The 26,381-nt window shown below is 41.2% G+C and overlaps 1 protein-coding gene across 1 annotated transcript; it reads right to left on the minus strand.

The window, feature by feature from the left end:
* Positions 1-4,888: 4,888 nt before the first annotated feature.
* LOC128029029 (NACHT, LRR and PYD domains-containing protein 3) lies at positions 4,889-20,659 on the minus strand. Its single transcript, XM_052616490.1, has 11 exons — positions 20,537-20,659; positions 19,738-19,819; positions 19,360-19,476; positions 18,932-19,027; positions 18,539-18,649; positions 16,644-18,434; positions 14,294-14,455; positions 12,477-12,650; positions 10,632-10,802; positions 8,283-8,461; positions 4,889-6,123 (listed from the first exon to the last, which is right to left on the minus strand). Coding segments are annotated over exons 2-11 (2,853 nt in total). The 5' UTR covers positions 19,788-19,819; positions 20,537-20,659; the 3' UTR covers positions 4,889-6,121.
* Between the last annotated feature and the right edge of the window lie 5,722 nt (positions 20,660-26,381).

Consider the following 26,381-nt stretch of genomic DNA (forward strand, 5'->3'; position numbering starts at 1 on the left):
ATTAATATCCATGTAAATAAAAATCTCTGAATGTCTCTTTGTCTTCAGTCTCTGTTGATTGTTTGACTGTGTGTCTCTGTCTTTATTCACCATCAGCTGATCCTGAGGAAACTGATATCACATCAGCAGATCCATTTAAGAAAAAAACACACAACCAGATATTAGGATATTCATATTACAGCAGAGACATGAATGGAAAACTAGTCATAGATTCATAACAGTGAATGATCAATAACTCTCTCTTAATCACTTACAGCGACACTGTAAGAGATAAAAATTTATATGGATAGACCAGAAACATGACAGAATTAAACTTTTATTAAACGGTTTTATATACAGAAGCTCAAATGTAGGTGAATTATCTTATATTCTATAGTTACACACATATGAGTCATGTTACTGAACTTTAATTTACTGACAAATTTAAAATGCTTTACTTTAACTAAAACATATTTAAAATATACTAATAGTAGTATAATGTCTTCAGTTTATAACAGGATTCATCTTCCTTCCAATCAGAAAGAAACAGCTCTCCTAATTTCTGTTGTTTATTCCCAATCAGATTCAGATGTCTCAGGTGTGAGGGGTTTGATCTCAGAGCTGAAGCCAGATCAGCACAACCTTTATCTGTAAGACCACAATAACTCAACCTGTAGAGAACAATGACACAATATAAATTAATGCATTAACCCCATAACTACTGGTGCAGCACAATAAACAGCAATTTCACAATAATTATAAATTCTGTGTGCTGCACTACATTCTTTATTATTAAACAAAGTAATTAGAACAACATCAGTCTACAATAATCAACACATTATTAGGAAATAGTGGGTTCACAGTGTCTTCTCAACATGATGTAAACACAATAATAGCAGAAGTGTTTGTGGGCAGACCAGACTCTGTTCATATTTCACAGGTAGGTAGGGATTATGCAAATGTGTTACAGTGACGTATACTGCATGGTAACAGGCAAAAGACTGTGAAAGCTCTTTCAAAGAGCTGTACATTTTTTCATATAATATAATTTTAGTTTTAGAATTTATATTAAAGGAAACATCTTATAGAGAACAAAGACATGAGAGAATCAGGAAATGACCTTACTCCAGTATCTCCAGTTTACATTGGGGATCTTCAAGTGCAGCACAGAGGAGCTTCACATCCAAATTTTGTAGTTTATTCTGAGACAGATCCAGTTGTCTCAGGTGTCCAGGGTTTGACCTCAGAGCTGAAGCCAGATCAGCACAACCTTCATTTGTGAGACCACAATCCAACAACCTTTGGAAAACAATGACACACTTTTTATTCCCTCGGTTCAGACCAGTTTAGCACTGAATCCATTATTAAAAAGAAAGTACAAACTTGAAGCATAAATAAATATGTTTGATGGACCATTAGACTGAGATCTAAAATGTCATAGAGCACAAAACATGATCGTGAAACATGTATAGTCTGTCAAAAAAATATAAATATTTCTTTACTGCATGCAAAATGTCTGTCTTATGCTAAATCTCCTTTATTAATAACACTATTCATTACATAGAAGATATGTACTAATATTTATGTGTGTGTGATCTCGGGTTTTACTATCCATGAGATCTGAGATCACCTAAACATTATTTATACCTATAAATATGAATTGTCACAGATACTACTTCCGTATTAGTGTATTGTGTTCAAAACGCATAACATGCATATGACCATATTCATTCATCAAATCATAAACAGATTCTGCCTTATTGTGTCCTTACTTGTCACTGTCCCCAAAGCCCAACCCTACTTCCAACCCTAAACACACTGAACCTGCTAAACAGCATAGCTGAGTGAAAGTGCAGGAAGATTGTCACAGTTTTGAGTGGTAACAACATGAGCTGCACCAGGACGACGTACCAGCCCTTCTGATCAATGCAAGGATATCACATCCAATCAATTTCAATTAATGGACTATTAAATGTCTATTAGATATTTTATTAACATTTTGTGAATATTTTCTTATTTTTTCCTTATGAACAAACACCTTTCTGAGCTAATATGTGAAAAAGGGGAAGAATGGAATCAGGAAAAGGCAGGTTTATACTTTCTATACATTGTGGCATATATTATTTTACCAAAGTTTCTCCAGTTTACAATGGGGATTCTGTAGTGCATCAGTGAGCAGCATCACTGAATCTCCTAGTTTATTTCCAGACAGATCCAGTTGTCTCAGTTGTGAGGGGTTTGATTTCAGAGCTGAAGCCAGAGCAGCACAACCTTTATCGGTGACACCACAATACCTCAACCTGCAGAGAACAATCACATACTATTCACTCTCTATGATAAGATCATAACAGTCTGATCTAAAATGCCACAGAGCAAAAACATGATAATAACATTTCTAACTTCTCATTCAAAAATACACATATTTCTTAATTGCCCAAATAATCAGCATTTTTTTTATTTATGCAAGATTTGTTAACACTATTCACTTCATAGCTGATTTTAACTGTTATTTAAATCTGTACTTATATGTATGCAGTAGTGATTTGTGTGTGATTTTCCACAATTAATAAATATTTTCTGTGACGATTGTGACCCAGAGAGACACAGGGAGAGAGAGAGATCCAATTGCAGATGTCTTTATTAGGAATAATCCAAATCATGGTCAAAAACAATCCAAGGTCAAAACCAACAACCAGTCCAGAACAAACAAAGGAAAGGGACAGGAAAGGGAACTCGGAAAACGAGAGGATTCGGAGGACGAGCAGACCAGGAAGAATCTCGGGGGATGAGAAGGCTGGATACACAAAGGGTAAGGACTCCATACAAACAACCGGAAAAATAAAGAGTATTTATAGGGAGGCTAATGACAATAAAGGTACTGCACCTGGTGCAATTACATTCTCCCATTATAAAAAACTATCTGTATTACACAATAAATCTTGTAATCACATATTAACGTGTTTATGGCTTGTTGATTAAAATGTGTGTTTTAGTTATGTCACTTCTTCTAGTGTACACTGAGTGTAACAGCATGGAGTCTTCAATGACAGTGAGTTAATAAGATCAGTTAAAAAAAAAAAAGATTTACTTGTAGTTTACTTGTAGTTCATGAAACAATAAAACTATTAAAATAATAACTTAAACCGGAAGACTTCGGGAAGGGCTCGGCCAAAGCAACAAATCCTAACTAAACTATAAAACAGTAACTCCCTAATTGGCCAAAAACAGTAAAATGCAACAAAAAACGTATCCACAGCCATACAGCTTCCACCAAAGAAAACAAGTTTGATCTTCAATCATCTGTCATTTGTGCTAAGAGTTAGTGTGTTAACTGAACATGATATTTTTAAAGTTGAAATTTACAAAGGACATGTCTTACTTAATACATGTGGGACTATCAGAGACATGATCTTACCAAAATATCTTCAGTTTACAGTGAGGATCTTTCAATAAAGCAAACAGCAGCTTCACTGAATTTCCTAGTTTATTTTCAGACAGATTCAGTTCTCTCAGGTGTGAGGGGTTTGATCATAGAACTGAAGCCAGAGCAGCACACCATCACAATCCACAATCATGCAACCTGCAGAGAATAATGGGTATGTTTACATGCACTAATTTTCATCAGTTCTGAAAGACTCTGAAGTGTTTAGTCGCCACATTCACTATGGGAGGAGAAAGAGCTACAATGAGTATAATTGTAATATTTTAGCAAATATTTAGTAAATATTCATTATCATTCACTGACCTCAGTCCAGTGATGCACTTGATGAACTGAGCACAAAACATGACCATAGAACAACTAAATATCACATATTTAGATCTGTACCAATATGTATGGATTAGTGATTTGTGTTTACAAAACTGAAGCAATATTTTAAAGTCACTGCAGAAAGATGAACATGTTCATTTATCTTACAATATCTTACAACTCACAGCAGCAGAAAGAGGCTGAACACTTCATATATACTTTACATTGTGTTTCATGTGCTAGTCATATGACCTTTCCACAGTTTCTGAATTACAGTGAATCACACTGCAAAAGAAAAAACATTTTACTTACATTATTAAAATTCCTCTGCAAACAAAATCTGCTATCATTTACTAATTTTATTTTCTTGTCAGAAAAGGGAATGATCATGCAGAATAGATAAATCCAGACAAAGACTCCAGTTTAGTAAGCACTATTCAACCAAAAAGGGACATATTTGTCCACTTTAATAGATCATTTAAATATATTTAAATGTCATATATAAAATAGGCTTAACAATAAAATGTAATCTAGAAATGTATATTATAGGTAAAAATGTAAAACATTTCAAACTTGTCATATTGTACTACACTGAAAGTTAATGTGTAGAAATAAAGGGTTAATCCTCAATTAATCTCATTCTCACATGCTTGTAGTGTATATCGAGTATTACTGAGTGTTATTGAGTGTAGTGTACCCAAATAATACAGTAAATTTAACTCCTCTGATGCCAAATTTCACAGAAGAGTGTACGCAGTTTGTGTTCAGCGGATATTCTCAGAAATGGTGCTACGTTGATGCGGAGAGACACAGAGAAGACAAACATAGACATAGACCAAACATAGACACTTGATGCCATTTCCAAGACCACACTAATCCATGCCTTCATTTACTTCTATAACAAAGAAAACAACTTGACAGGAATCAATGCTTAATAGAAACAAACTGCATCAAAACAAGTGTAAAGCATGTTCACCACCTGCTAGGAGTATTTCTGGGTGACGCTCAATAGCTTCAGTCTGATTAAAGCATATTTAAATTAAGATATGACAGGACACATATTTCTTGTCTTTCCTATTTAAGCATTCCTAAGCATTTTTATTGTAAATCTGTATTCAGTAATATTATCTAATTAGTACAACACACAAATTCATCATTGATCAATTTTGGTTTATTTTTAAGATGTTTTTACACTGTTTAACTTCATACAAATGACATTTTTCAGTCATTCAAAACCTCGTAATCTGAAGCTGTAATGGTTTGATCCAAAATCAAAAAAGGAAAGTGAAAATATACAATCATACATACTTCGAGCCATCCAATCATTAAACAAAGTTTTTATTCTAAATATGATAGAGCAGTTATTCCAAATAGTTATGTGGAGTGAATGTTAACTACACAGTAACTTCAAGTATGGAATGATTCCATGAAAACCAGATCATTCAAGTGCATAAAGAAATCACACTGCAAAAAAAAAAAAACAACAACAAAAAAAAACATTTTGCCTACATTATTAAAATTCTACTGCAATTTAGTAACTTTATTTTCTTGTCAGAAAAGGGAAGGATCATGTAGAGTAGATAAATCCAGACAAAGACTCCAGTTTAGTAAGCACTATTCAACCAGATAGGCCTAAGGAAATATTTCAGTAATCTGTCCACTTTAATAGATCAGTTAAATGTAATATATAAAGTTAAATGTATATATCACATATATAAAATAGGTAAACAATAAAATGTTTTCCAGAAGTTTATATTATAGGTAAAAACGGTAACATTTAAAATATTTATTTCTATTCAGTAGTCAGGCTCCCTGATGTAAAATTGTCATATTATACTAAATTACGCTGAAAGTTAATATGTAAAAAGAAAGTGTTATTCATGAATGAATCTCATTCTCACATGCTTGTAGTGTATATAGAGTGTTACTGAGTGTTTTTGAGTGTAAGTGTACGTTGTGATCAATACAGCAAATTCAAAACAACCCCAAATAATACATTCAGGTCCTCTGTTGGCAAATTTATAATGCAAAGGTGGCACAGAAGTACTGGCATTTGTGTGCCTTTACACAGACTGTTTAATGCTGCTCAGAGGTGGCATAAATGCATTTACACAGATACAAATATTAGTCTGGCTTTTGTCCTGCATTACATCGAATTTTGAGCAGCTTGGCTGTGTGCAGATGACTTAACAGATATTCGTGAAAATTTGATGACATCAGTTATTCAAAAGAACAGACCCACAAAAGACGCAAAAAAGAAAACGATGTGAACTCAGTGTGACCACTGTGTGTCTCTGTCTTCAGTCTCTGTTGATTGTGTGACTGTGTTTCTGTAGTGCTTCGTTACCATCAGCTGATCCACAAGAAACTGGACTGACATCTAAATACTGAGAGTCCTACAATAAAACACACAGACAGTCACATGTGAGAATGTTTTGGAGATATTCTGACCCCAGTCATCTAGCCATCACTATTTGGTCCTTGTCAAAGTCACTTATACAGGTGCTGAGCACATCATTACAATATCATCAAACCGTTGATTTCACTAATTCCATTCAAAAAGTGAAACTTGTATATTATATTACTTCATTACACACAGACTGATATTTTTCAAATGTTTATTTCTTTTAATTTGGATTATTATAGCTGACAACTAAGGAAAATCCCAAATTTAGTATCTTAGAAAATTAGATTATTACTTAAGACCAATACAAAAAAAAAATAAAAAAAAATAAATAATAATAATAATCTCTGCCAACTGAAAAGTATGAACATGAAAAGTGTGAGAGCAATACTTAGTTAGAGCTCCTTTTGCCTGAATTACTGCAGCAATGCGGCGTGGCATGGAGTCGATCAGTCTCTGGCACTGCTCAGGTGTTATAAGAGCCCAGGTTGCTCTGATAGTGGCCTTCAGCTCTTCTGCATTCTTGGGTCTGGCATATCGCATCTTCCTCTTCACAATACCCCATATATTTTCTATGGGGTTAAGGTCAGGCGAGTTTGCTGGCCAGTTAAGAACAGAGATACCATGGTCCTTAAACCAAGTACTGGAAGCTTTGGCACTGTGTGCATGCAGGTGCCAAGTCCTGTTGGAAAATGAAATCTGCATCTCCATAAAGTTGGTCAGCAGCAGGAAGCATGAAGTGCTCTAAAACTTCCTGGTATATGACTGTGTTGACCTTTGACCTCAGAAAACACAGTGGACCAACACCAGCAGATGACATGGCCCCACAAACCATCACTGACTGTGGAAACTTTACACTGGACCTCAAGCAACATGGATTGTGTGCCTCTCCTCTCTTCTTCCAGACTCTGGGACAATGATTTTCAAAGGAAATGCAAAATTTACTTTCATATGAGATCATAACTTTGGACCACTCAGCAGCAGTCCAGTCCTTTTTGTCTTTAGATGCTTCTGATGCTGTCTTTTGTTCAAGAGTGGCTTGACACAAGGAATGCGAAAGCTCCAACTGCAGTCCACTCTTTGAGAATCTCCACCACATTTTTTAATGTGTTTTGTTTCACAATCCTGTCCAGGGTGTGGTTATATGTATTGCTTGTACACTTTTTTCTACCACATCTTTTCCTTCCCTTCGCCTCTCTATGAATGTGCTTGGACAAAGAGCTCTGTGAACAGGGCGGCAGTGGCTCAGTGGCTCAGTGGTTCATGTAGGTTGTCTACAAACTGGAAGGTTGGTGCTTCAATCCCCGGCTCCACCTGACCAAGTGTCGAGGTGTCCTTGAGCAAGACACCTAACCCCAGCTGCTCCCGACGAGCTGGATGGCGCCTTGTATGGCAGACACCGCCGTCGGTGTATGAATGAGTGTGTGAATGGGTGAATGTGAGGCAAATTGTAAAGCGCTTTGGATGGCCATGTGGTCTGTTGAAACCGCTATATAAATGCAGTCCATTTACCATAACAGCCTGCCTCTTTTGCAATGACATTTTGTGTCTTGCCCTCCCTGTGCAAGGTGTCAATGGTCGTCCTTTGGACAACTGTCAAGTCAGCAGTCTTCCCCATGATTGTGTAGCCTACAGAACTATACTGAGAAACCATTTAAAGGCCTTTGCAGGTGTTTTGAGTTAACTAGCTGATTAGAGTGTGGCACCAGGTGTCTTCAATATTGAACCTTTCCACAATATTCTAATTTTCTGAAATACTAAATTTGGGATTTTCTTTAGATGTCAGTTATAATCATCAAAATTAAAAGAAATAAACATTTGAAATATATCTGTCTGTGTGTAAAGAAAGAATATAATACACAAGTTTCACTTTTTGAATGGAATTAGTTAAATAAATCAACTTTTTGATGATATTCTAATTATATGACAAGCATCTGTATCTTATTGTTTGCCCATTTTTCCTGATTCCAAAATGTAATTGATAAAGTGACTATTTACTTGCTGACTAACCCTTGACAGGTGCCACTGTAACAATATAATCAGTATTGTTCACTTGACCCATCAGTGGTTTTAATAATGTTGCTGATCAGTATATGAGCCCTGTTCCTAAATTTGGGGCAATTTAATAGCTTCAAATAAAAATATACTTACAATAGAAAAATACTTTCAGTTCATAATGTTGATCATCCTTTAGATCAGAAAGCAGCTTCACACCAACACCTGTTAGTTCATTCCCTGAAAGACCCAATTGTCTCAGGTGTGAAGGGTTTGATCTCAGAGCTGAAGCCAGAGCAGTACAACCTTCATCTGTGATACCACAATCACACAACCTGGAGGGAACAGTGACACAAAGTGAACTGTCATTCAAGCATTCCAGTGTAGTTTGTTATTGACTCTGGTCTCAGAGCAGAAGTGGCACAATCACTGCCACATACTGCTGCTGATAGAATGAGATTTATGCATGTTTATGCTGTAAAAAAAGTGCTGTTTCTAATTAGTTGTGGCAGCTCTGTCTGATAAATGTTGGCGCATGTGCACATGTGATCAGAGATGGCCTATAGTGTGTGTTTCTATAGCAGCAAAGTTAAATAAAAGTGTTTAAATAAATTTCCTTTTTTAATGCATGTGAAGTTTATTTAATAAAAAGTAGAACCATGAGCAAAACATTGCGTCAGAAGCAGTGTTGGGCAGTAACGCATTACTTAACGCATTACTGAAATTTTTATAACTTTTTTAGCAACGTAATTTAACACGTTATAATTTTCAAAATAGTTATTAAAGTTACAAGCAGATGTCTCTATAGGTTACTGCCATGTTACATTGCTAAAAGAATGCAGTGTTTTATAATCTAGAGGTAAAAAGGATGTAGCACACGCACTGTGAATCAAGTGCCAGTGGATTAGAGGCCTTCACCCGTGAGACACAACAAATGTCTTTTGGAGATTATAAATGCAGCACTCTTTGCTGGAATTTTGCTTTACTAAACCAAGCACGCAGCAGCCTATGCTTGCTTTAGTTAAAAAAAAAACAAAAAAAAAACAAATGTGTTCTGTTGATGTTGATCCTTCAATAACATATTTATTGGGAGCGTGTATGCTGGGATTTCATACATTTCATGGAGAAAAAAGTAACGTAACTAGTAAAGAAACTAATTTCTATTTACTTTTGAGGTAAATTAATAAAAACAGTAACATGATTACTTTTAAAAGGACGATAGGAAAAAAAAAGAGTAGAGGATAAAAGTTTGTGGATTACATGCACATGTGTAAGAAAACACTGAGGAGATGGAAGGATTACAGCCACACTCGAAGCTTCAACTCTCTGGGAATGTTGCTGAAAATTGGAGACAATTTAAACAAAGATTTCTGCTGTATTTATCTGTAACTGATGGAGATCTTAAGTTAGAGAAACTGAAAGCATCATTATTTCTTCATGTGTTTGGTGATGAAGCATTAGAAGTATATAATAATTTTACTTTTAAAGAAAGACAAAGTTTGCGCTTGTAGCCAATAATTGATAGGTTTGAAGAATTATGCATACTGAAGAGAAATTTTACCTATGAGAGGCACTGATTATTCATGAGTATGCTGTTTGAAACTGTCATGTGCTTCAGCACTGAACAGACACACAAAGTTGAATGTGAGATACGGTTTCATAGTGACATAAGGACGGATCTGTCAGGAGAAACAGTCACTTACCTCTAATAAACACCTACAGGAGGACATTTGCTTTATAGGACCAACATGTTCCCCAATGCATAACATTTATTAACTTTTGTGATAAAACACATATTTTTCTTGTGTTTGGTCTCATCTGGCAGCTTATAAACTCAATGAAAATGTGATGAAAAATTAACTGTTTTAATGTACAATGTAAGAACTATTGTCTACACATGCACTGAGATGATGTTAATGGAGAAAAACTTATTTTCCTCACATTTACCTCTAGCTTTATGGTCTCTGTTTTCCACTTTGATCAACTTAATTTTATTAAATGATATGTGAGGACTGCTGAACTCTAAACCTCTGAGTTAGTTGTCATCTGCAGTAAGTCACTTGGGCTCTGTATCACAATAATGATATCTGAACATTCATGTTAAATCTCCGGTATTCCTATCAGAACTAAGATTTTGTTTTTTAATTAATGGTTCACAAAATAGTGGAAAATGCTTCCAGCTGTCCGATGTACAGTATTTCACAGTTTCACCCCAATTCATGCCATGACATCTATGAGAATACAATGAGTTCACAGGATTTCAGAACAAGTAAACAAAATGAACCTTTAAAAGAGAGAAGTAAGCTGAGAACTATTAATTAAACTACCAGACGCTCCAGTAAATATTTTGTTGGTCAAAAACAGGAGCAGAATGTGAGCAGATAAGATGGAGATTGAAAAAATTTACATCATCTTTAGTCATTAGAGTCATTTGTTCTGAGATTTACTGAGTTTACTGAACATTTATTTTACAAGCTGGTTTTAGTCTTAGAAATGTGATCTTACCACAGTATCTGTAGTTTACAGGGAGGATCTTCCAGTACAGAAGAGATCAGATTCACACAATCTCCTAGTTTATTCCCAGCCAGATCCAGAACTCTCAGGTGTCCAGGGTTTGATTTAAGAGCCGAAGTCAGAGCAGCACAACCTTCAAATGTGATGCCACAATTTCTCAACCTACAGAGAACAACACACTCTTCACTCTCAGTTCAGATCAGTTTAGCAGTGAATCCATTATTAAGGAGAAAGTACATACTTAAAACACAAATTAACATGTTTGATTGATTGATCACTGGACTGATGTCTAAAATGTTCCAGAGCACTAAACATGATCCTAAAACATCTGAATTTAACATGGAGTTAATACTGATTGTGATTTGTGTGTGTGAGTGTGAGAGAGTGCTTGAATAAATGGTGTATGAGGAGGACACAAATACATAATATAATGTATGATATGGCTGTATTTACGTAATTACATAATCATTCAAATGTGGAAAAGGGTACACTTACATTATTTTGCATGCTTAAGTGTATTTTTTTTCTATAGGTTACCTTGAAATTAAACTCAAGGGTGTGGCATATCAAGATGCTGATTAGACAGCATGATTATTGCACAGGTGGGCCTTAGGCTGGCCACAATAAAAGGCCACTCTAAAGGCTACCCTTAACTTGTTCATGTTCTTTGTTTCAAACTTGCCCAACCAGACTTGCTCTCCTGCAGTCCGATCCCACTGTGGTGGTCTTCTGCTCCGCCCTGGGGGGCTCCGGTCTCAACCACAGGGTTGTGGTGGTCTTCTGCTCTGCCTTGGGGTCCTGCCTGGTCGGCGCTGTCCTGGGTTCCTGAACGCCCTGACCCACCCTGATCTCCTGTTGTGTTGTAGTTTTAGGTTGTTTGTTCACTTCCTGTCCCTGTTCCCTTCTGTGAGCCTGGCCCTCCGTCCCTTCCCCTGAGCCTCCACCTGTCTGATTATCACGTCTGTTTCATAGTCTTGTTCTTGCCTTGTGTTTTTGTCGGTTTATGTTGTTTGGATTGATTCTTTGGTTTTGACCCCTGCATGGACTGTTTACGATTTGGATTACCCCTAATAAATGACATACCCACATTTGGATCTCTCCCCGTATTTTCCTGTATCCCAGTCGTAACACAGCATGCCAGACGCATGCTCCTTTAAAACTTGCAACATCTGTGGCATTTCACTGTGTGATAAAACCGCACATTTTAGAATGGCCTTCTATTGTGGCCAGCCTAAGGCACACCTGGGCAATAATCATGCTATCTAATCAGCATCTTGATATGACACACCTGTGAGGTGGATGGATTATCACGGCAAAGGAGAAGTGCTCACTAACACAGATTTAGACAGATTTGTGAACAATATTTGAGAGAAATAGGCCTTTTGTGAACATAGAAAAAGTCTTAGATCATTGAGTTCAGCTCATGATAAGTGTGGGGGGGGGGGGGGGCAAAAGTGTTGAGTTTATAATTTTGTTCAGTGTAATTTGAGCCTTTTCGAGCAAGATGAATGCAACTAGAAAAAACACATTAAGGTAACGATGTCTCAGACAGATGTTAAAAATAAACAGGAATTTTCAGACTTTTTAGAGGTTATTTAATGTTATGTACACATTCTCATATTAATTTTAATTCAAATGCATTTTGGTTTATTGACCACAATATTACTGTTATTAAATGATGAGAGGGTTGAGCTTGAGTCTGTTTAAAGTCTTGAGACGGAAATGTGATAAATCATTTACAGCTCAATTAGCTGAACTCACAGCAGCAGACGATGCTAAAAACTTAAAATATACTTTACATTGTGTTTCATGTGTCAGAGTCATCCATGGTCTTACCCCAGTTTCTCCAGTTTAAAGTGAGGATTCCTCAGTACAGTAGAGAGCAGATTCATTTTACAATCTCCCATTTTATTTAATGAGAGATCCAGCACTCTCAGGTGTCCAGGGTTTGATCTCAGAGCTGAAGTTAGAGCATCACAACCTTCATCTGTGAGACCACAATGACTCAACCTGTAGAGACACACTCTTCAGTATCTCAGATCAAATCAGTTCACTTTAGCAGTGAATCCATTATTAAAGAGAAAGTACAAATTTAATGCATAAATCGACATGTTTGATGGATCTTTGGACTGAGGTCTAAATTGTCACAGAGCAAAAAACATCTAAAGTCTTATTCAAGCAGGAGAAATAAGTTTTGACAGTGTATTGATTAAAGGATCAGATTGAGCTTGCCCAGAATGTGACTTCAGTTACTGTTGACTCCAGACTAGGAGATGGCGGGTGAGTTGTGTCTCTTGATGTGAACATTTGCACCCTGGCAGTTTCTGTATGCAACCATCAACATGTTGTCCATTTGGACCAAAACATGTTTGCCCTAAATTAACAGCCAATACCTCTGAAAGGAGACCAACACTGACAGTAGCTTTAGGCAACTGGTATGCCAGTGCAATCAATTTCCTGTCCAGGAACCTGAGGCTGCACAACCAGGAACCAACGGTGACATGTTAAATTAGAGTTTTTGTACTAACCAGCTTCAGTTACCTACTGTGTCTTGGATAATATAAAATGATTTGCATATAAATATCTTTTTTTTTTTTACTTTGATGACTATATTGCAATAGACAATGGAAAATTTACCTCTGGCAACACTATGAAAACACAAGACAATGTAAACACAAACTGAATAATGTTAGCCCACCCACATACAGTTCTGATTATGAAACAGTGCCAGTCCTGCAGTATCATGTTACTGAGGAGCAGCTCATGTGTTCAGTCATTTCCAGCTCAATGAGCTGAACGCACAGCAGCAAAAAGAGTCTGAACATTACAAACATGGGCGTCAGAACAATTGTATGTGTGTTGGACAATACCAATTTACTTTTTACGACCAATGATATTGGAACCACTCACTTTTACCATCTCTAAATTAGGTAATATGTCTGTTCACACTCCCATGAGACAGCAAGGTAAACAAAGCATCTTAGCATATTTGCTGCTCAAGTGGGTCTGGTTGTGTGCTCCCATACTAAACAAGCTGCTATTAAAGTTAATGTTCATCATATGTTCACCTGTTGCTTTTAGAGGAATCATGTAGTCTTTGTTGAATTACAGTTACACTGTAGTTATGATGCTAACAGTTAAACTTACATTTTTGCTAGGTTAGAAAGCTAGCTGCAGTACATCAATTTCTTTGTTCAAAACAACTTACTAGACTTGTTGCTGTGTTAATTTTTGAGATATCTTGCCAGGTATGTGGTAACTGATTTAGTTTAATTAACGGGTTTTTTTTTTAAGTAAAAGTTTTACATTTAAAAGTTTCATTCCATCGCCCATGACTTCAAATATACTTTACATTGTGTTTTATGTGTGAAAATCGATCCGACTCAATAACCATTAGGCAGTTGTGACCCAATGGTTAGAGAGTGAGACTTGAAGGTTGCAGATTCGCGTCTCAGTAACGGCAGGAACTGTAGGTGGGAGCAGTGAATGAACAATGCTCTTCCACCTTCAATACCCATGACTCATATGACCTTGAGCAAGGCACCTAATTGCTCCCCGGATGTAGCAGCAATATGGCTGTCCACTGCTCTAGATGAGAGTGTGTGTACTTGGATGGGTTAAATGCAGAGCATAAATACTCCTCTCTCACTTACTTTAGTAATTCCAATTTACAATGAAGATCACAGAGCACTGTCCCAACAGAACTTTCTAGCTTATTTCCAGACAGATCCAGTTCTCTCAAGTGTGAGGGGTTTGATTTCAGAGCTGACGTCAGAGCAGCACAACCTTCATCTGTGAGACCACAATATCTTAAACTGTAAAAAGATGACAACCATACTTGTTAAACACTATGAACTGAAAAAAGCAATCAAACAACTGCAATAAACATTCATTTTAAATTCCAGTTTTATGGTCAAATACATACATTTATATTAGGGGTGTAACGGTTCACAAAATTCACGGTTCGGTTCGATACGATACACTGATGTCACGGTTCGGTTCGGTTCGGTTCGATACGTTTTAGATACAGCAAAATGTAAAAACATCTCAACTTTTCAGAATGCCGCAAGCGCACCGCGGGTCATGTGACAAGAACCAACCAATCAGCTTCATCCTTTCCCGTAACAACGTTGAGAGCTCAGCCAAGATGAAGGAACAGCTGATCATAGTTGTATATGGATTGCAATTTTGAAATAAATTCAGTAGCAGAGCTACTGCAAGCGATTTTTAGAGCTGCAAATCCATTTATCCTTCGCTGAAATTTCCGCGTCTCATGGAGAGAGCACGTCATTGTTGCTTAGCAAAGACAGACGCCTCATGAGCGCTTCTGCCCGAGCGCTTTGGAGAGGAGAAAGACGCGCTTAGCGTTTTCCACGCGTTTTTAGGCACGATATGTGAACGGCCCCTAAGGCGCTCGCTCACTCAGCACGCGCTGAAGGCTCGTTGCAAAATGTCTAATGCATTTAACAGACCAGAAATATAAGATCCTAAAATAACCAACAGGTCTGGTGTTTGGGTTGGATTCCCTGTAAGCTGTAGTGTCTAAATGCTGCAGGGATAGTTTGCTGCGTGCATGTTTCTCCTTTTTTTCGTCTTTTCCCAGATAGTACTGACGCATATATCCCAGATATTCCCGCTGGTTTTTTTTTTTTTTTTTTTGTAATCCCGCTGGTGTACCCTGTCATGTTGCAGATGCGACATACCGTTGTTTTTTTATCCACCACTCTCTTGCCATCACCATTATAGCTATACCATTATAGCATCACGCTATAGCCTGTTGGTTATTGGGGGATCTTCTCATTTCTAGTCTGTTAAACGCATTGGCTATTTTGCAACGAGCCTTCAGCACGTACTGAGTGAGCGAGCACCTGCTGAGTAGCCTAACATAAACATATAAGATGGTGTTTTTTTCTTCTTCGGGAGTGTCATGGGCGTTGCCTGTTACGTTGTTTGGGTTATTGGGCTACCTTGTTGAACGCATATCATTATATTTCTTTCTCTCTCTTTTTTTTTTTTTTTCAAATATAATTAATTACTCCAACGAACCGTTCGGTATACATAATGCGTACCGCGTACCGAACCGAAAGCGTCGTACCGAACGGTTCAATACGAATACGCGTATCGTTACACCCCTAATATATATAGTTATCTTAGTGGGGTCTTGCCATAAACTACCATTGTTTTATACAGACCTATCTATATTTTCTATACACTTAACCTAAATCTGCCTCAGATGTAACGCCCACAGAGCGTTGGCTAATCATCTGATACATATGGCACACAAAAGTGGAAAAACTTCAGAAGTGTTCAAGTCGGCACTGGATTGGTTGAATTCTACATGATTTCCATAAGACGTGTGTGTCGCGTTCTTTAACGTTCCACGTGAAAAACAAAGATGCCGTGGTGCCAAACCCCCTCACAAAATAAGCCACCGTGTTTACAACTGTGACACATCGGTCTCTTACTACGGCAACATTTCCATGCCTCAAAACATGATGATGAACGAAACAAACTCTGATTGGCTGTTTGACATGTTGGTCAAACGGCCTCATGGGCGGGCCTTGACCAATGAAAGCTGCCATGAATTCCAGACCTTCAGTCTGAACCTACCCCAAACCCTACCCCTCACAAACAGAAACTGTTGGCCAGTTACTAATCTTGTGAGGACATCTGGATCCCACAATGGTACACACAAACAAAAAAATTAGGACCAAATTAAATTAGCATTTAAAAATGTAAAATTCAGTCCATTATTGTATCCATCTGTAAAATGGAAATAAAGAAAACATTTAATCAATAACCATAAAATGTTGCCATACTCCATTAATTTAATGTGAAATATAATTTGTATATGCACTTATTCACTTGGTTGGTCTCAATTTTTGCTAGGTCTTTTATCCCTGTTGTTTAAAAATGACTTCTTTATGTAATTATTATAATACCTGGTAAGCCAGAATTATTAACAGGACTTCTCTGACGTTACAATTTGATTTTCTTACTTACTTAACTGATTTGGATTCCTTAACCACTGGCAGAAGCATCTGAAGAACTTTCATATTTTCAGCTTTGCTTCTTTTAACAAACTTATCAAGATGAAACTCATCCATCTTCTTCTCTGATGTCAACAACACAAAAACTACAGCTGACCACTGAGATGAAGAGAGTTTGGCTTCACTTATTGTTCCAGATCTCAGATACTGTTGTATTTCCTTAACTAGTGAACGATCACCCAGTTCATTTAGACAGTGGAACAGATTGATGGATTTCTCTGGACAGTCAATGGTCCTGATCTTCTTCTTAATGTACTCAACTGTTTCCTCATTGCTGTCAGATCTGCTTCTTGTCTGTTTCATTAGTCTTTGTAGAAGAATCTGGTGAGACTCCACTGACAGACCCAAAAGAAACCGCAGGAAAAGATCCAGATGTCCAGTTTTACTCTGTAGAGCCTCATTCACAGCTTTTTGATGCACAGCAGATAATGAAACATCTGAGGAATTTTGTCGTACTATAGATATAAAACTCTGCTTGGTGATTGGCTCAAACACATTTCTGTTGTGGTTTATACAGGAGAGATGCACATATAGAGCTGCTAGATGTTCCTGAATGCTCAGATGAACGAAACAGAAGACTTTCCCCTGATACAAGCCAGACTCCTCTCTGAAGATCTGAGTGCACAATCCTGAGTACACTGATGCTTCTGTCACATCAATGCCACACTCTCTCAGGTCTTCCTCGTAGAAGATCAGGTTGCCTTTCACAAGCTGCTGAAAAGCCAGCTTCCCCAGTTTGAGGATCATATCTTCATCTGTCACCTTCTTCTCATAGTCCTTCTCATGTTTGATGTTGGTCTGAAGGAGCAGGAAGTGTGTGTACATCTGAGTGAGAGTCTTGGGAATCTCTCCACTCCCTTCTTGACTCAACATCTTCTCCAGAACAGCGGCTGAGATCCAGCAGAACACTGGGATGTGGCACATGATGAAGAGGCTCCTTGATGACTTCAGGTGTGAGATGATCCTCTCGGCCAGACTCTGATCACTGACTCTCTTCCTGAAGTATTCCTCCTTCTGTGGCTCATTGAAGCCTCGTACCTCTGTCACTCGATGGACACACTCAGACGGGACGAGATCAGCTGCTGCTGGTCTGGAGGTGATCCAGATGAGAGCAGAGGGAAGCAGATTCCCCACAATGAGGTTCGTCAGCAGCACATCCACTGAGACTGATTCACTTACATCACACAACCTCACATCGCTCTGAAAATCCAGAGACAGACGACACTCGTCCAGACCATCAAAGATGAACAACACTTTATATTTGCCACTGGATATTTCAATTTCTTTTGTTTCAGGGAAAAAGACCTGAAGAAGATCTGAAAGACTGAGTGTTTTGTCTTTCATCAGATTGAGCTCTCTGAAAGGAAGAGGAAATATGAGCTGGACGTCCTGATTCTCTTTCCCTTCAGCCCAGTCCAGGATGAACTTCTGCACTGAGACTGTTTTTCCAATGCCAGCGACTCCCTTTGTCAGCACAGTTCTGATGGGTTTGTCTTGTCCAGGTAAAGCTCTAAAGATGTCTCTACATTTGATCGGTGTGTCCTCTGTTGCTGCTCTCCTGGATTGTGTCTCAATCTGTCTCACCTCGTGTTCATTACTGATCTCTCCACTCTCGCTCTCTGTGATGTACAGCTCTGTGTAGATCTCATTCAGAAGTGTTGGGTTTCCCTGCATCGCTGTTTCCTCATACAGACACTCAAACTTCCTCTTCAGATTTGATCTAAACGTGCTGAGGACTTGATAACTGTAAAATTAAAATAACATATTATTACATGAGTTAATGAGAAATACTTTTTTTTTTGTATTCTGTATCGCCATCAAATCATTTCATTTACAGAAATGTTATACCTGAGATCAGTCTGTGTATCTCTACTCTTAGGATGTAGTGGAGGACTCGCAGGCCCTTCACTCATAGACACACAGCCAGGCTTTGGTTCTGATTTCTTATGATGAAATGAACTTTAAAATACATTTAAAAATACATTTTAAAAAATTACAGAGATATATATATTTGTACAAACATTTTAAAGAGCACTTTACAATCTTTATTTGTGTTGATACAAAAACTGTAAACTGAACTTAATGTGTTCACAAATTTGTCTCCGTGTGAGCACCACTATGTATATTTATTTTCAAATGAAATTAATTAATTTATCATTATTAGAATACTATTCTAATAATCCAAATATTTTTATTATTATTTAACTGATTATTGTTCATATTGTGATAGAAAAATTATACCCATGATCTCTCCTCTTAAAATTTATTGGCAAAACCAAAGACTGATCACTCTTCATAGACACACAGCTGGGTTCTGGTATCCTCTGATGAACTGAACTATAACAGAGAGAGATGAAAGAAAATGCTTTGAATTACTGTTTTCAACAAATTACATATTCATTTATCCTTATGAAACACTTTCAAGAACACTTCATAATTATTTATGCTATAAAAAAATTAAACATTCCTTCCTTTCAAAGATGTGTCTGTGTGAGAAAAATTATATACATCATCAGAAAAAAAAAAATCTATAAATATGCACAAAAACTATTTCTCATATCTTGTAGAAAAAGAGTACTGATACTACTCTGATAAAATAAAATACTATAATTAAATTTGTATACTATCATTATGTATCATAATATTTTTTCAGAAATGTTAAAGGCTACCTGAGATCAGACTGTGTATCTCCTTTCTTAAACTGTAATGGCCAATCCATAGACTTGTGACTCCCCATAGAGATACAGCTGGGCTCTGGTTTTTCTGATCCCTTCTGATGAACTGAACTACACGAGAAAGAGAGAAAAAAAGAAAGAAGAAGAAGAGGGGGGGGGGGGGGAGATTACAATCAATACTTTAAATTACTGAATTCAAAATACTATACTAGTTCTGGTCACTTCTGGTGCACTAAACTATTACAGAAAAAAAAGGTAATGCTTTATGACGACCATAATTTTACTGTAATGTTTTATAAGCCTTTATCATCAAACAACATCTTGCCATCTTCAGTAATTTAAAAGCTATTAAATAGTGTTTACTGAAAGTACCTGCATTCAGGACAAAGATCTTCATCTCTGGATGTTTGTGTGTCATCCATGAGGAAACAGAATCTGAGCTTCACCACGGACTCTGGACAGAAATGGCAAACAAACACAATAATTCAGCTGAACTGATCTTGAGAGTCGAAGAAACAGATTATCAAGTCTCAAGATCCTAAAATCCGGTTTTTCTTGTATTCAGAAGTCACCTATAAAGTGTCTCGAGTCTTGTTTTCTCACCTTGATCAGTTTTTAATAAGCCTACATATAGACAAAATGCTCCGCCCTTTCTATAAGTACACAGGTAAATTTACGGGTCCTATTAAAAACTTTGATAATACGCATTGTAAAGATACGGTTCTAATTGTTTAAAAGCGAAACAACACATACTTTCACTTTCTATTTGAAACGAAAAACAAACAAACACACTGCGTGTTCTGCGCCAGAATAACTGAGACTTGTATAGCCTACTGTTGTTGTTCTCTCGTTGGACTGATTGCATATTGTTCTCATTTGTAAGTCGCTTTGGATAAAAGCATCTGCTATATGATTAAATGTAAATGTAAAGCCGATCCAGAGAGACGGAGAAACAGGATCATGAGATAATAATAATAATAGGCTAATAATAAAATAATAACGTCATGAGACGCGCGTTCACTCGAATTCAAATAATGTCTGTTTTTTTGTCAGCACAAAGGCTAAAATTAACCGCATGCAACCCCAAACACATCCAGAATACCTCTTTCAGAGAAAATATAGCCTATATGCGGAAGTTACCTGTGAAGCGTCATTAGATCTGAGCACTCACCTTGATCAAAATATAATTACACACAGATTCACACAAAGAAATCACTGGTAAATTCATTAACTATAAAGCTCCCTATAAAACCCTTCAGTATTCCGTATTGTAAATCGATTCATAGCTCTACATCTTCGTATTTACTTTCACTCTCTGTGACTCGACTGATAAACAAGTGACGTCCCGTGTCATAAGGTGTTCAAGGCAAACTTCAACCAATGGGCGTTGAAGCTTCGTCCAACAATTCAAATACGTCCTACATAAATTTTGTTATTAAATAAAATTTAATTAATTTGATAAATCTTGGGACATTTCAAAGCTATTTCACCAAATTTCACTTGTCATTGCTTAAAATTATTACACCACTTTTTAAGTGTATCTTGTTTTCATTGGTTTAAGTTTGGTTCACATGAATCGTTATTAATTAGACTAAATACTTTGATAGATGATTAAAAGATGACTGAAAGCTTTTCAGTGATCTTGAATAAATGCAAGAATAATAATAATAAAAACAATATAAGAGCAATATACTTTTCTACTCTCCAATATAAAAATCTCTACAAATCTTTATTTGAAGAAATTAAAAACACAACTCTATTTAAATAATTTTTGGCTTTTAAGCATAGGATAATTGGGGAGACACACCTGAAATCAAATTAACAATCAATAAGAGGAAAAAACTGGGTAACAGGGAGCAAAAACACACAGACAGGTCCCTGATATCTCACTGTATGTAACTATATATATATAAAGTATTAGTTCAATTCTATAAACATGTTAAACATCGTATCTCATATCTGACAATATAAAATTACATACTAAAATCAATGTGGAAAATGGTATACCTAAGATCAGTCTGTGTATATGCACTCTTAAAATGTACTTCAATAAATAATCAAATGTAATCAGTTTACCTTAATAAAGTAATTGAAATTACAGTTACACTACTTATTTTATTTTAAATTGGGTAACATATAATCTTTATTACATTTCCAAAGTAACCTTCCCAAGACTTCATCATGTAATAACGCAAAATTGAGTCACTTAGTTTGATGGGATATAAATTACATAAATTAAATTATATATTAAATAAAAAGAAAACAACAAAGAAAGTGTTAGAGGCCTTTTTTGCTTTTGTTAATTGTATAATAAATAAAAACAAATAGATAGAATACAAAAAGATAAGAGAAGAGAATGAATAGAGTGCAAGTCTAAAACGGGCAAGTTTTTTTTTTTTTTTTTTTTTTTTAAGAATACAATTAGTATTCTAGAGTTAGAGGGTCAAATAAATATTGCCTAAATCAAATGTAGTGAAAGATTTCTCATGAGCATTCCTTTTTCCCTCACCTTTTGGTTTAATTGTTATTTAAGATTGGTTCACATGAATCCTAATTAACCAGGTTAAATGCTTTAGATTATCATGTCTTATTCATTCACATATTCTTTTCCTGTGCTTGTGTGTCTCAATGATCAGGACAATAATTAAAGCATGCTCCTAATAAATTACAATAATAAAAATAACAAATCTGACATTAGTAAAGCAATACTTTCAAAGAAAATCATGTCACGCTGCCAGTCTTTGTTTTCCTGGGTGTTCCCTAGTGAGCTCACTTCCCCTTAGGCACTTCACCATAGGCACTTTAATTCCGCTAGTCTGGTTGTGTCTTCACAGTAATTGCACTCCAATTAGAATCGCACAGGTGTTGACAATACTCTGTCATTAGTTTCCCTATATAGAGCTGTCTTTCTCTGTTGTCATCATGGAGTCCTTACCCTATGTGTCTCATGCTCTCGTTCCCCCGAGACTTCCTCTACCTTCTCATTCTTCCGAGTTCCCCGTTTCATCCGGTTCCCTCTTTTGGTTACGTTTGTCTCTCATGACTGTTTATTTTTGTAGTTACCCCTCTGTTTAAATAAAAACCCTTACCTGCATTTGGATCTACCCTCTCTTTGTGTTTTCCCAAACCCAACCGTGACAGAAGGACTCCATCATGCCTAGATCCAGCGGTGTGAGATTTCGAATCGGTTCCCCAGCCACCATGGAGGAACGGAAGGGGAGATTCCGAAACTTAACCACCCTTCATCAAGAGGGAAGGGAGGTGGGTGGCCTGGCGCAATTGTTTTGGACTTTGGCAGTCGGGTTAGGTTACAATGATGCAGCACTAAAGGATTGGTTTAATAATTGCCTGGATGATCCTTTACCTCAATGGGAGATGAAGGGGTTAGAGATCCTGGACTTTTGGGGGTTTACCAATTACCTGCACCATCGTGCTCAGTGGAATGCAACAACCACACCAGAGTTTCCAGACAAGGCTGCCAGCTCAGCCCCACAACCCAAGATGGCCACCAGCCCAGCCCCACAGCCCAAGATGGCCGCCAGCCTAGCGCCACAGCTCAAGATGGCCGCCAGCCCAGCACCACAGCACAAGATGGCCGACTCAACGCCACCGACTCTCCATCGTAGAGGGCGGAGGAGGAGACCGGCAGCTACTGTTCCTCAGGACCCGGAGAACGTTCCCGAGCGGGCGGCTGCCGTCCATGAGGCCATTCCCGATGCGGTGCCCGCTGCTGTTCCGGAGGCGGTGGCCGAGGCTGTTCCCGATGCGGTGCCCGCTGCTGTTCCGGAGGCCGAGGCGGTGGCCGAGGCCGTTCCCGATGCGGTGCCCGCTAATGTTCCGGAGGCCGAGGCGGTGCCCGATGCAGTTCCCGAGGCGGTGCACGATGCTGTTTCCGAGGCCGAGGCTGTTCCCGAGAAGGTGCTCGATGCTGTTCGAGAGGCCGAGGCAATGCCCGATGCTGTTCCCGATGTGGTGCCCGCTGCGGTTCTGGAGGCCGAGGCGGTACCCGCTGCTGTTCCGGAGGCCGAGGCGGTGGCCGAGGCCGTTCCCGATGCGGTTGCTGTTCTGGAGGCCGAGGCGGTGCCCGCTGCTGTTCCGGAGGCCGAGGCGGTGACCGAAGCCGTTCCCGTTGCTGTTCCGGAGGCCGGGGCGGTGGCCGAGGTCGTTCCCGATGCGGTGCCCGCTGCTGCTCCGGAGGCCGAGGCTGTTCCCGAGGCGGTGCCCGATGCAGTTCCCGAGGCGGTGCCCGATGCAGTTCCCGAGGCGGTGCCCGATGCAGTTCCCGAGGCGGTGCCCGATGCAGTTCCCGAGGCGGTGCCCGATGCAGTTCCCGAGGCGGTGCCCGATGCAGTTCCCGAGGCGGTGCCCGATGCAGTTCCCGAGGCCGAGGCGGTGGCCGAGGCCGTTCCCGATGCGGTGCCCGCTAATGTTCCGGAGGCCGAGGCGGTGCCCGATGCAGTTCCCGAGGCGGTGCACGATGCTGTTTCCGAGGCCGAGGCTGTTCCCGAGAAGGTGCTCGATGCTGTTCGAGAGGCCGAGGCAATGCCCGATGCTGTTCCCGATGTGGTGCCCGCTGCGGTTCTGGAGGCCGAGGCGGTACCCGCTGCTGTTCCGGAGGCCGAGGCGGTGGCCGAGGCCGTTCCCGATGCGGTTGCTGTTCTGGAGGCCGAGGCGGTGCCCGCTGCTGTTCCGGAGGCCGAGGCGGTGACCGAAGCCGTTCCCGATGCGGTTCCCGTTGCTGTTCCGGAGGCCGGGGCGGTGGCCGAGGTCGTTCCCGCTGCGGTGCCCGCTGCTGCTCCGGAGGCCGAGGCTGTTCCCGAGGCGGTGCCCGATGCAGTTCCCGAGGCGGTGCCCGATGCAGTTCCCGAGGCGGTGCCCGATGCAGTTCCCGAGGCGGTGCCCGATGCAGTTCCCGAGGCGGTGCCCGATGCAGTTCCCGAGGCGGTGCCCGATGCAGTTCCCGAGGCGGTGCCCGATGCAGTTCCCGAGGCGGTGCCCGATGTTGTTCCCGAGGCGGTGCCCGATGCTGTTCCCGAGGCGGTGCCCGATGCTGTTCCCGAGGCGGTGCTCGATGCAGTTCCCGATGCTGGTCCCGAGGCGGTGCCCGATGCTGGTCCCGAGGCGGTGCCCGATGCTGGTCCCGAGGCGGTGCCCGATGCTGGTCCCGAGGCGGTGCCCGATGCTGGTCCCGAGGCGGTGCCCGATGCTGGTCCCGAGGCGGTGCCCGATGCTGGTCCCGAGGCGGTGCCCGATGCTGGTCCCGAGGCGGTGCCCGATGCTGGTCCCGAGGCGGTGCCCGATGCGGTTCCCGAGGCGGTGCCAGATGCGGTTCCCGAGGCGGTGCCCGATGTTGTTCCCGAGGCGGTGCCCGATGCAGTTCCCGAGGCGGTGCCCGATGCAGTTCCCGAGGCGGTGCTCGATGTTGTTCCCGAGGCGGTGCTCGATGTTGTTCCCGAGGCGGTGCCCGATGCTGTTCCCGAGGCGATGCCCGATGCTGTTCCCGAGGCGGTGCTCGATGCGGTTCCCGATGCTGGTCCCGAGGCGGTGCCCGATGCTGGTCCCGAGGCGGTGCCCGATGCTGGTCCCGAGGCGGTGCCCGATGCTGGTCCCGAGGCGGTGCCCGATGCTGGTCCCGAGGCGGTGCCCGATGCTGGTCCCGAGGCGGTGCCCGATGCAGTTCCCGAGGCGGTGCCCGATGCAGTTCCCGAGGCGGTGCCCGATGCAGTTCCCGAGGCGGTGCCCGATGCAGTTCCCGAGGCGGTGCCCGATGCAGTTCCCGAGGCGGTGCCCGATGCAGTTCCCGAGGCGGTGCCCGATGCAGTTCCCGAGGCGGTGCCCGATGCAGTTCCCGAGGCGGTGCCCGATGCAGTTCCCGAGGCGGTGCCCGATGCAGTTCCCGAGGCGGTGCCCGATGCAGTTCCCGAGGCGGTGCCCGATGCAGTTCCCGAGGCGGTGCTCGATGCTGTTCCCGATGCGGTTCCCGAGGCGGTGCCAGAGGCGGTGCCCGATGCAGTTCCCGAGGCGGTGCCCGATGCAGTTCCCGAGGCGGTGCCCGATGCTGGTCCCGAGGCGGTGCCCGATGCTGGTCCCGAGGCGGTGCCCGATGCTGGTCCCGAGGCGGTGCCCGATGCTGGTCCCGAGGCGGTGCCCGATTCTGTTCCCGAGGCGGTGCCCGATGCAGTTCCCGAGGCGGTGCCCGATGCAGTTCCCGAGGCGGTGCCCGATGCAGTTCCCGAGGCGGTGCTCGATGCAGTTCCCGAGGCGGTGCCCGATGCAGTTCCCGAGGCGGTGCCCGATGCAGTTCCCGAGGCGGTGCCCGATGCAGTTCCCGAGGCGGTGCCCGATGCAGTTCCCGAGGCGGTGCTCGATGTTGTTCCCGATGCGGTGCCCGAGGCGGTGCCCGATGCGGTTCCCGAGGCGGTTCCCGAGGCGGTGCCCGATGCGGTTCCCGAGGCGGTGCCCGATGCGGTTCCCGAGGCGGTGCCCGATGCGGTTCCCGAGGCGGTGCCCGATGCTGTTCCCGAGGCGGTGCCCGATGCTGTTCCCGAGGCGGTGCCCGAGGCTGTTCCAGAGGCGGTGCCCGATACAGTTCCCGAGGCGGTGACCACAAGGCCGTGGTGGTCTTCTACTCCGCCCTGGGGGACTCTGGCGGTGACCACGAGGACGTGGTGGTCGTCCGCTCCACCCTGGGGGACTCGGGCGGTGACCACGAGGACGTGCTGGTCGTCCGCTCCGCTCTGGGGGACTCCGGCGGTGACCATGAGGACGTGGTGGTCTTCTGCTCCGCCCTGGTGGACTCCGGCCTCGACCACAAAGACGTGGTGGTCTTCCGCTCCGCCCTGGAGGGCTTTGACTTTGACCACAAGGCCGTGGTGGTCTTCCGCTCCGCCCTGGTGGACTCCGGCCTCGACCACAAAGATGTGGTGGTCATCTGCTCCGTCCTGGTGGACGCCTCAACATGCCCTTCATGGACTTATGTTTTGTGTTTTTTGAGTTCTGTTTCTGTCTGTTCCTTT

Source organism: Carassius gibelio, chromosome A15, assembly GCF_023724105.1.
Source record: "Carassius gibelio isolate Cgi1373 ecotype wild population from Czech Republic chromosome A15, carGib1.2-hapl.c, whole genome shotgun sequence".
NCBI classification, from domain to species: domain Eukaryota; kingdom Metazoa; phylum Chordata; class Actinopteri; order Cypriniformes; family Cyprinidae; genus Carassius; species Carassius gibelio.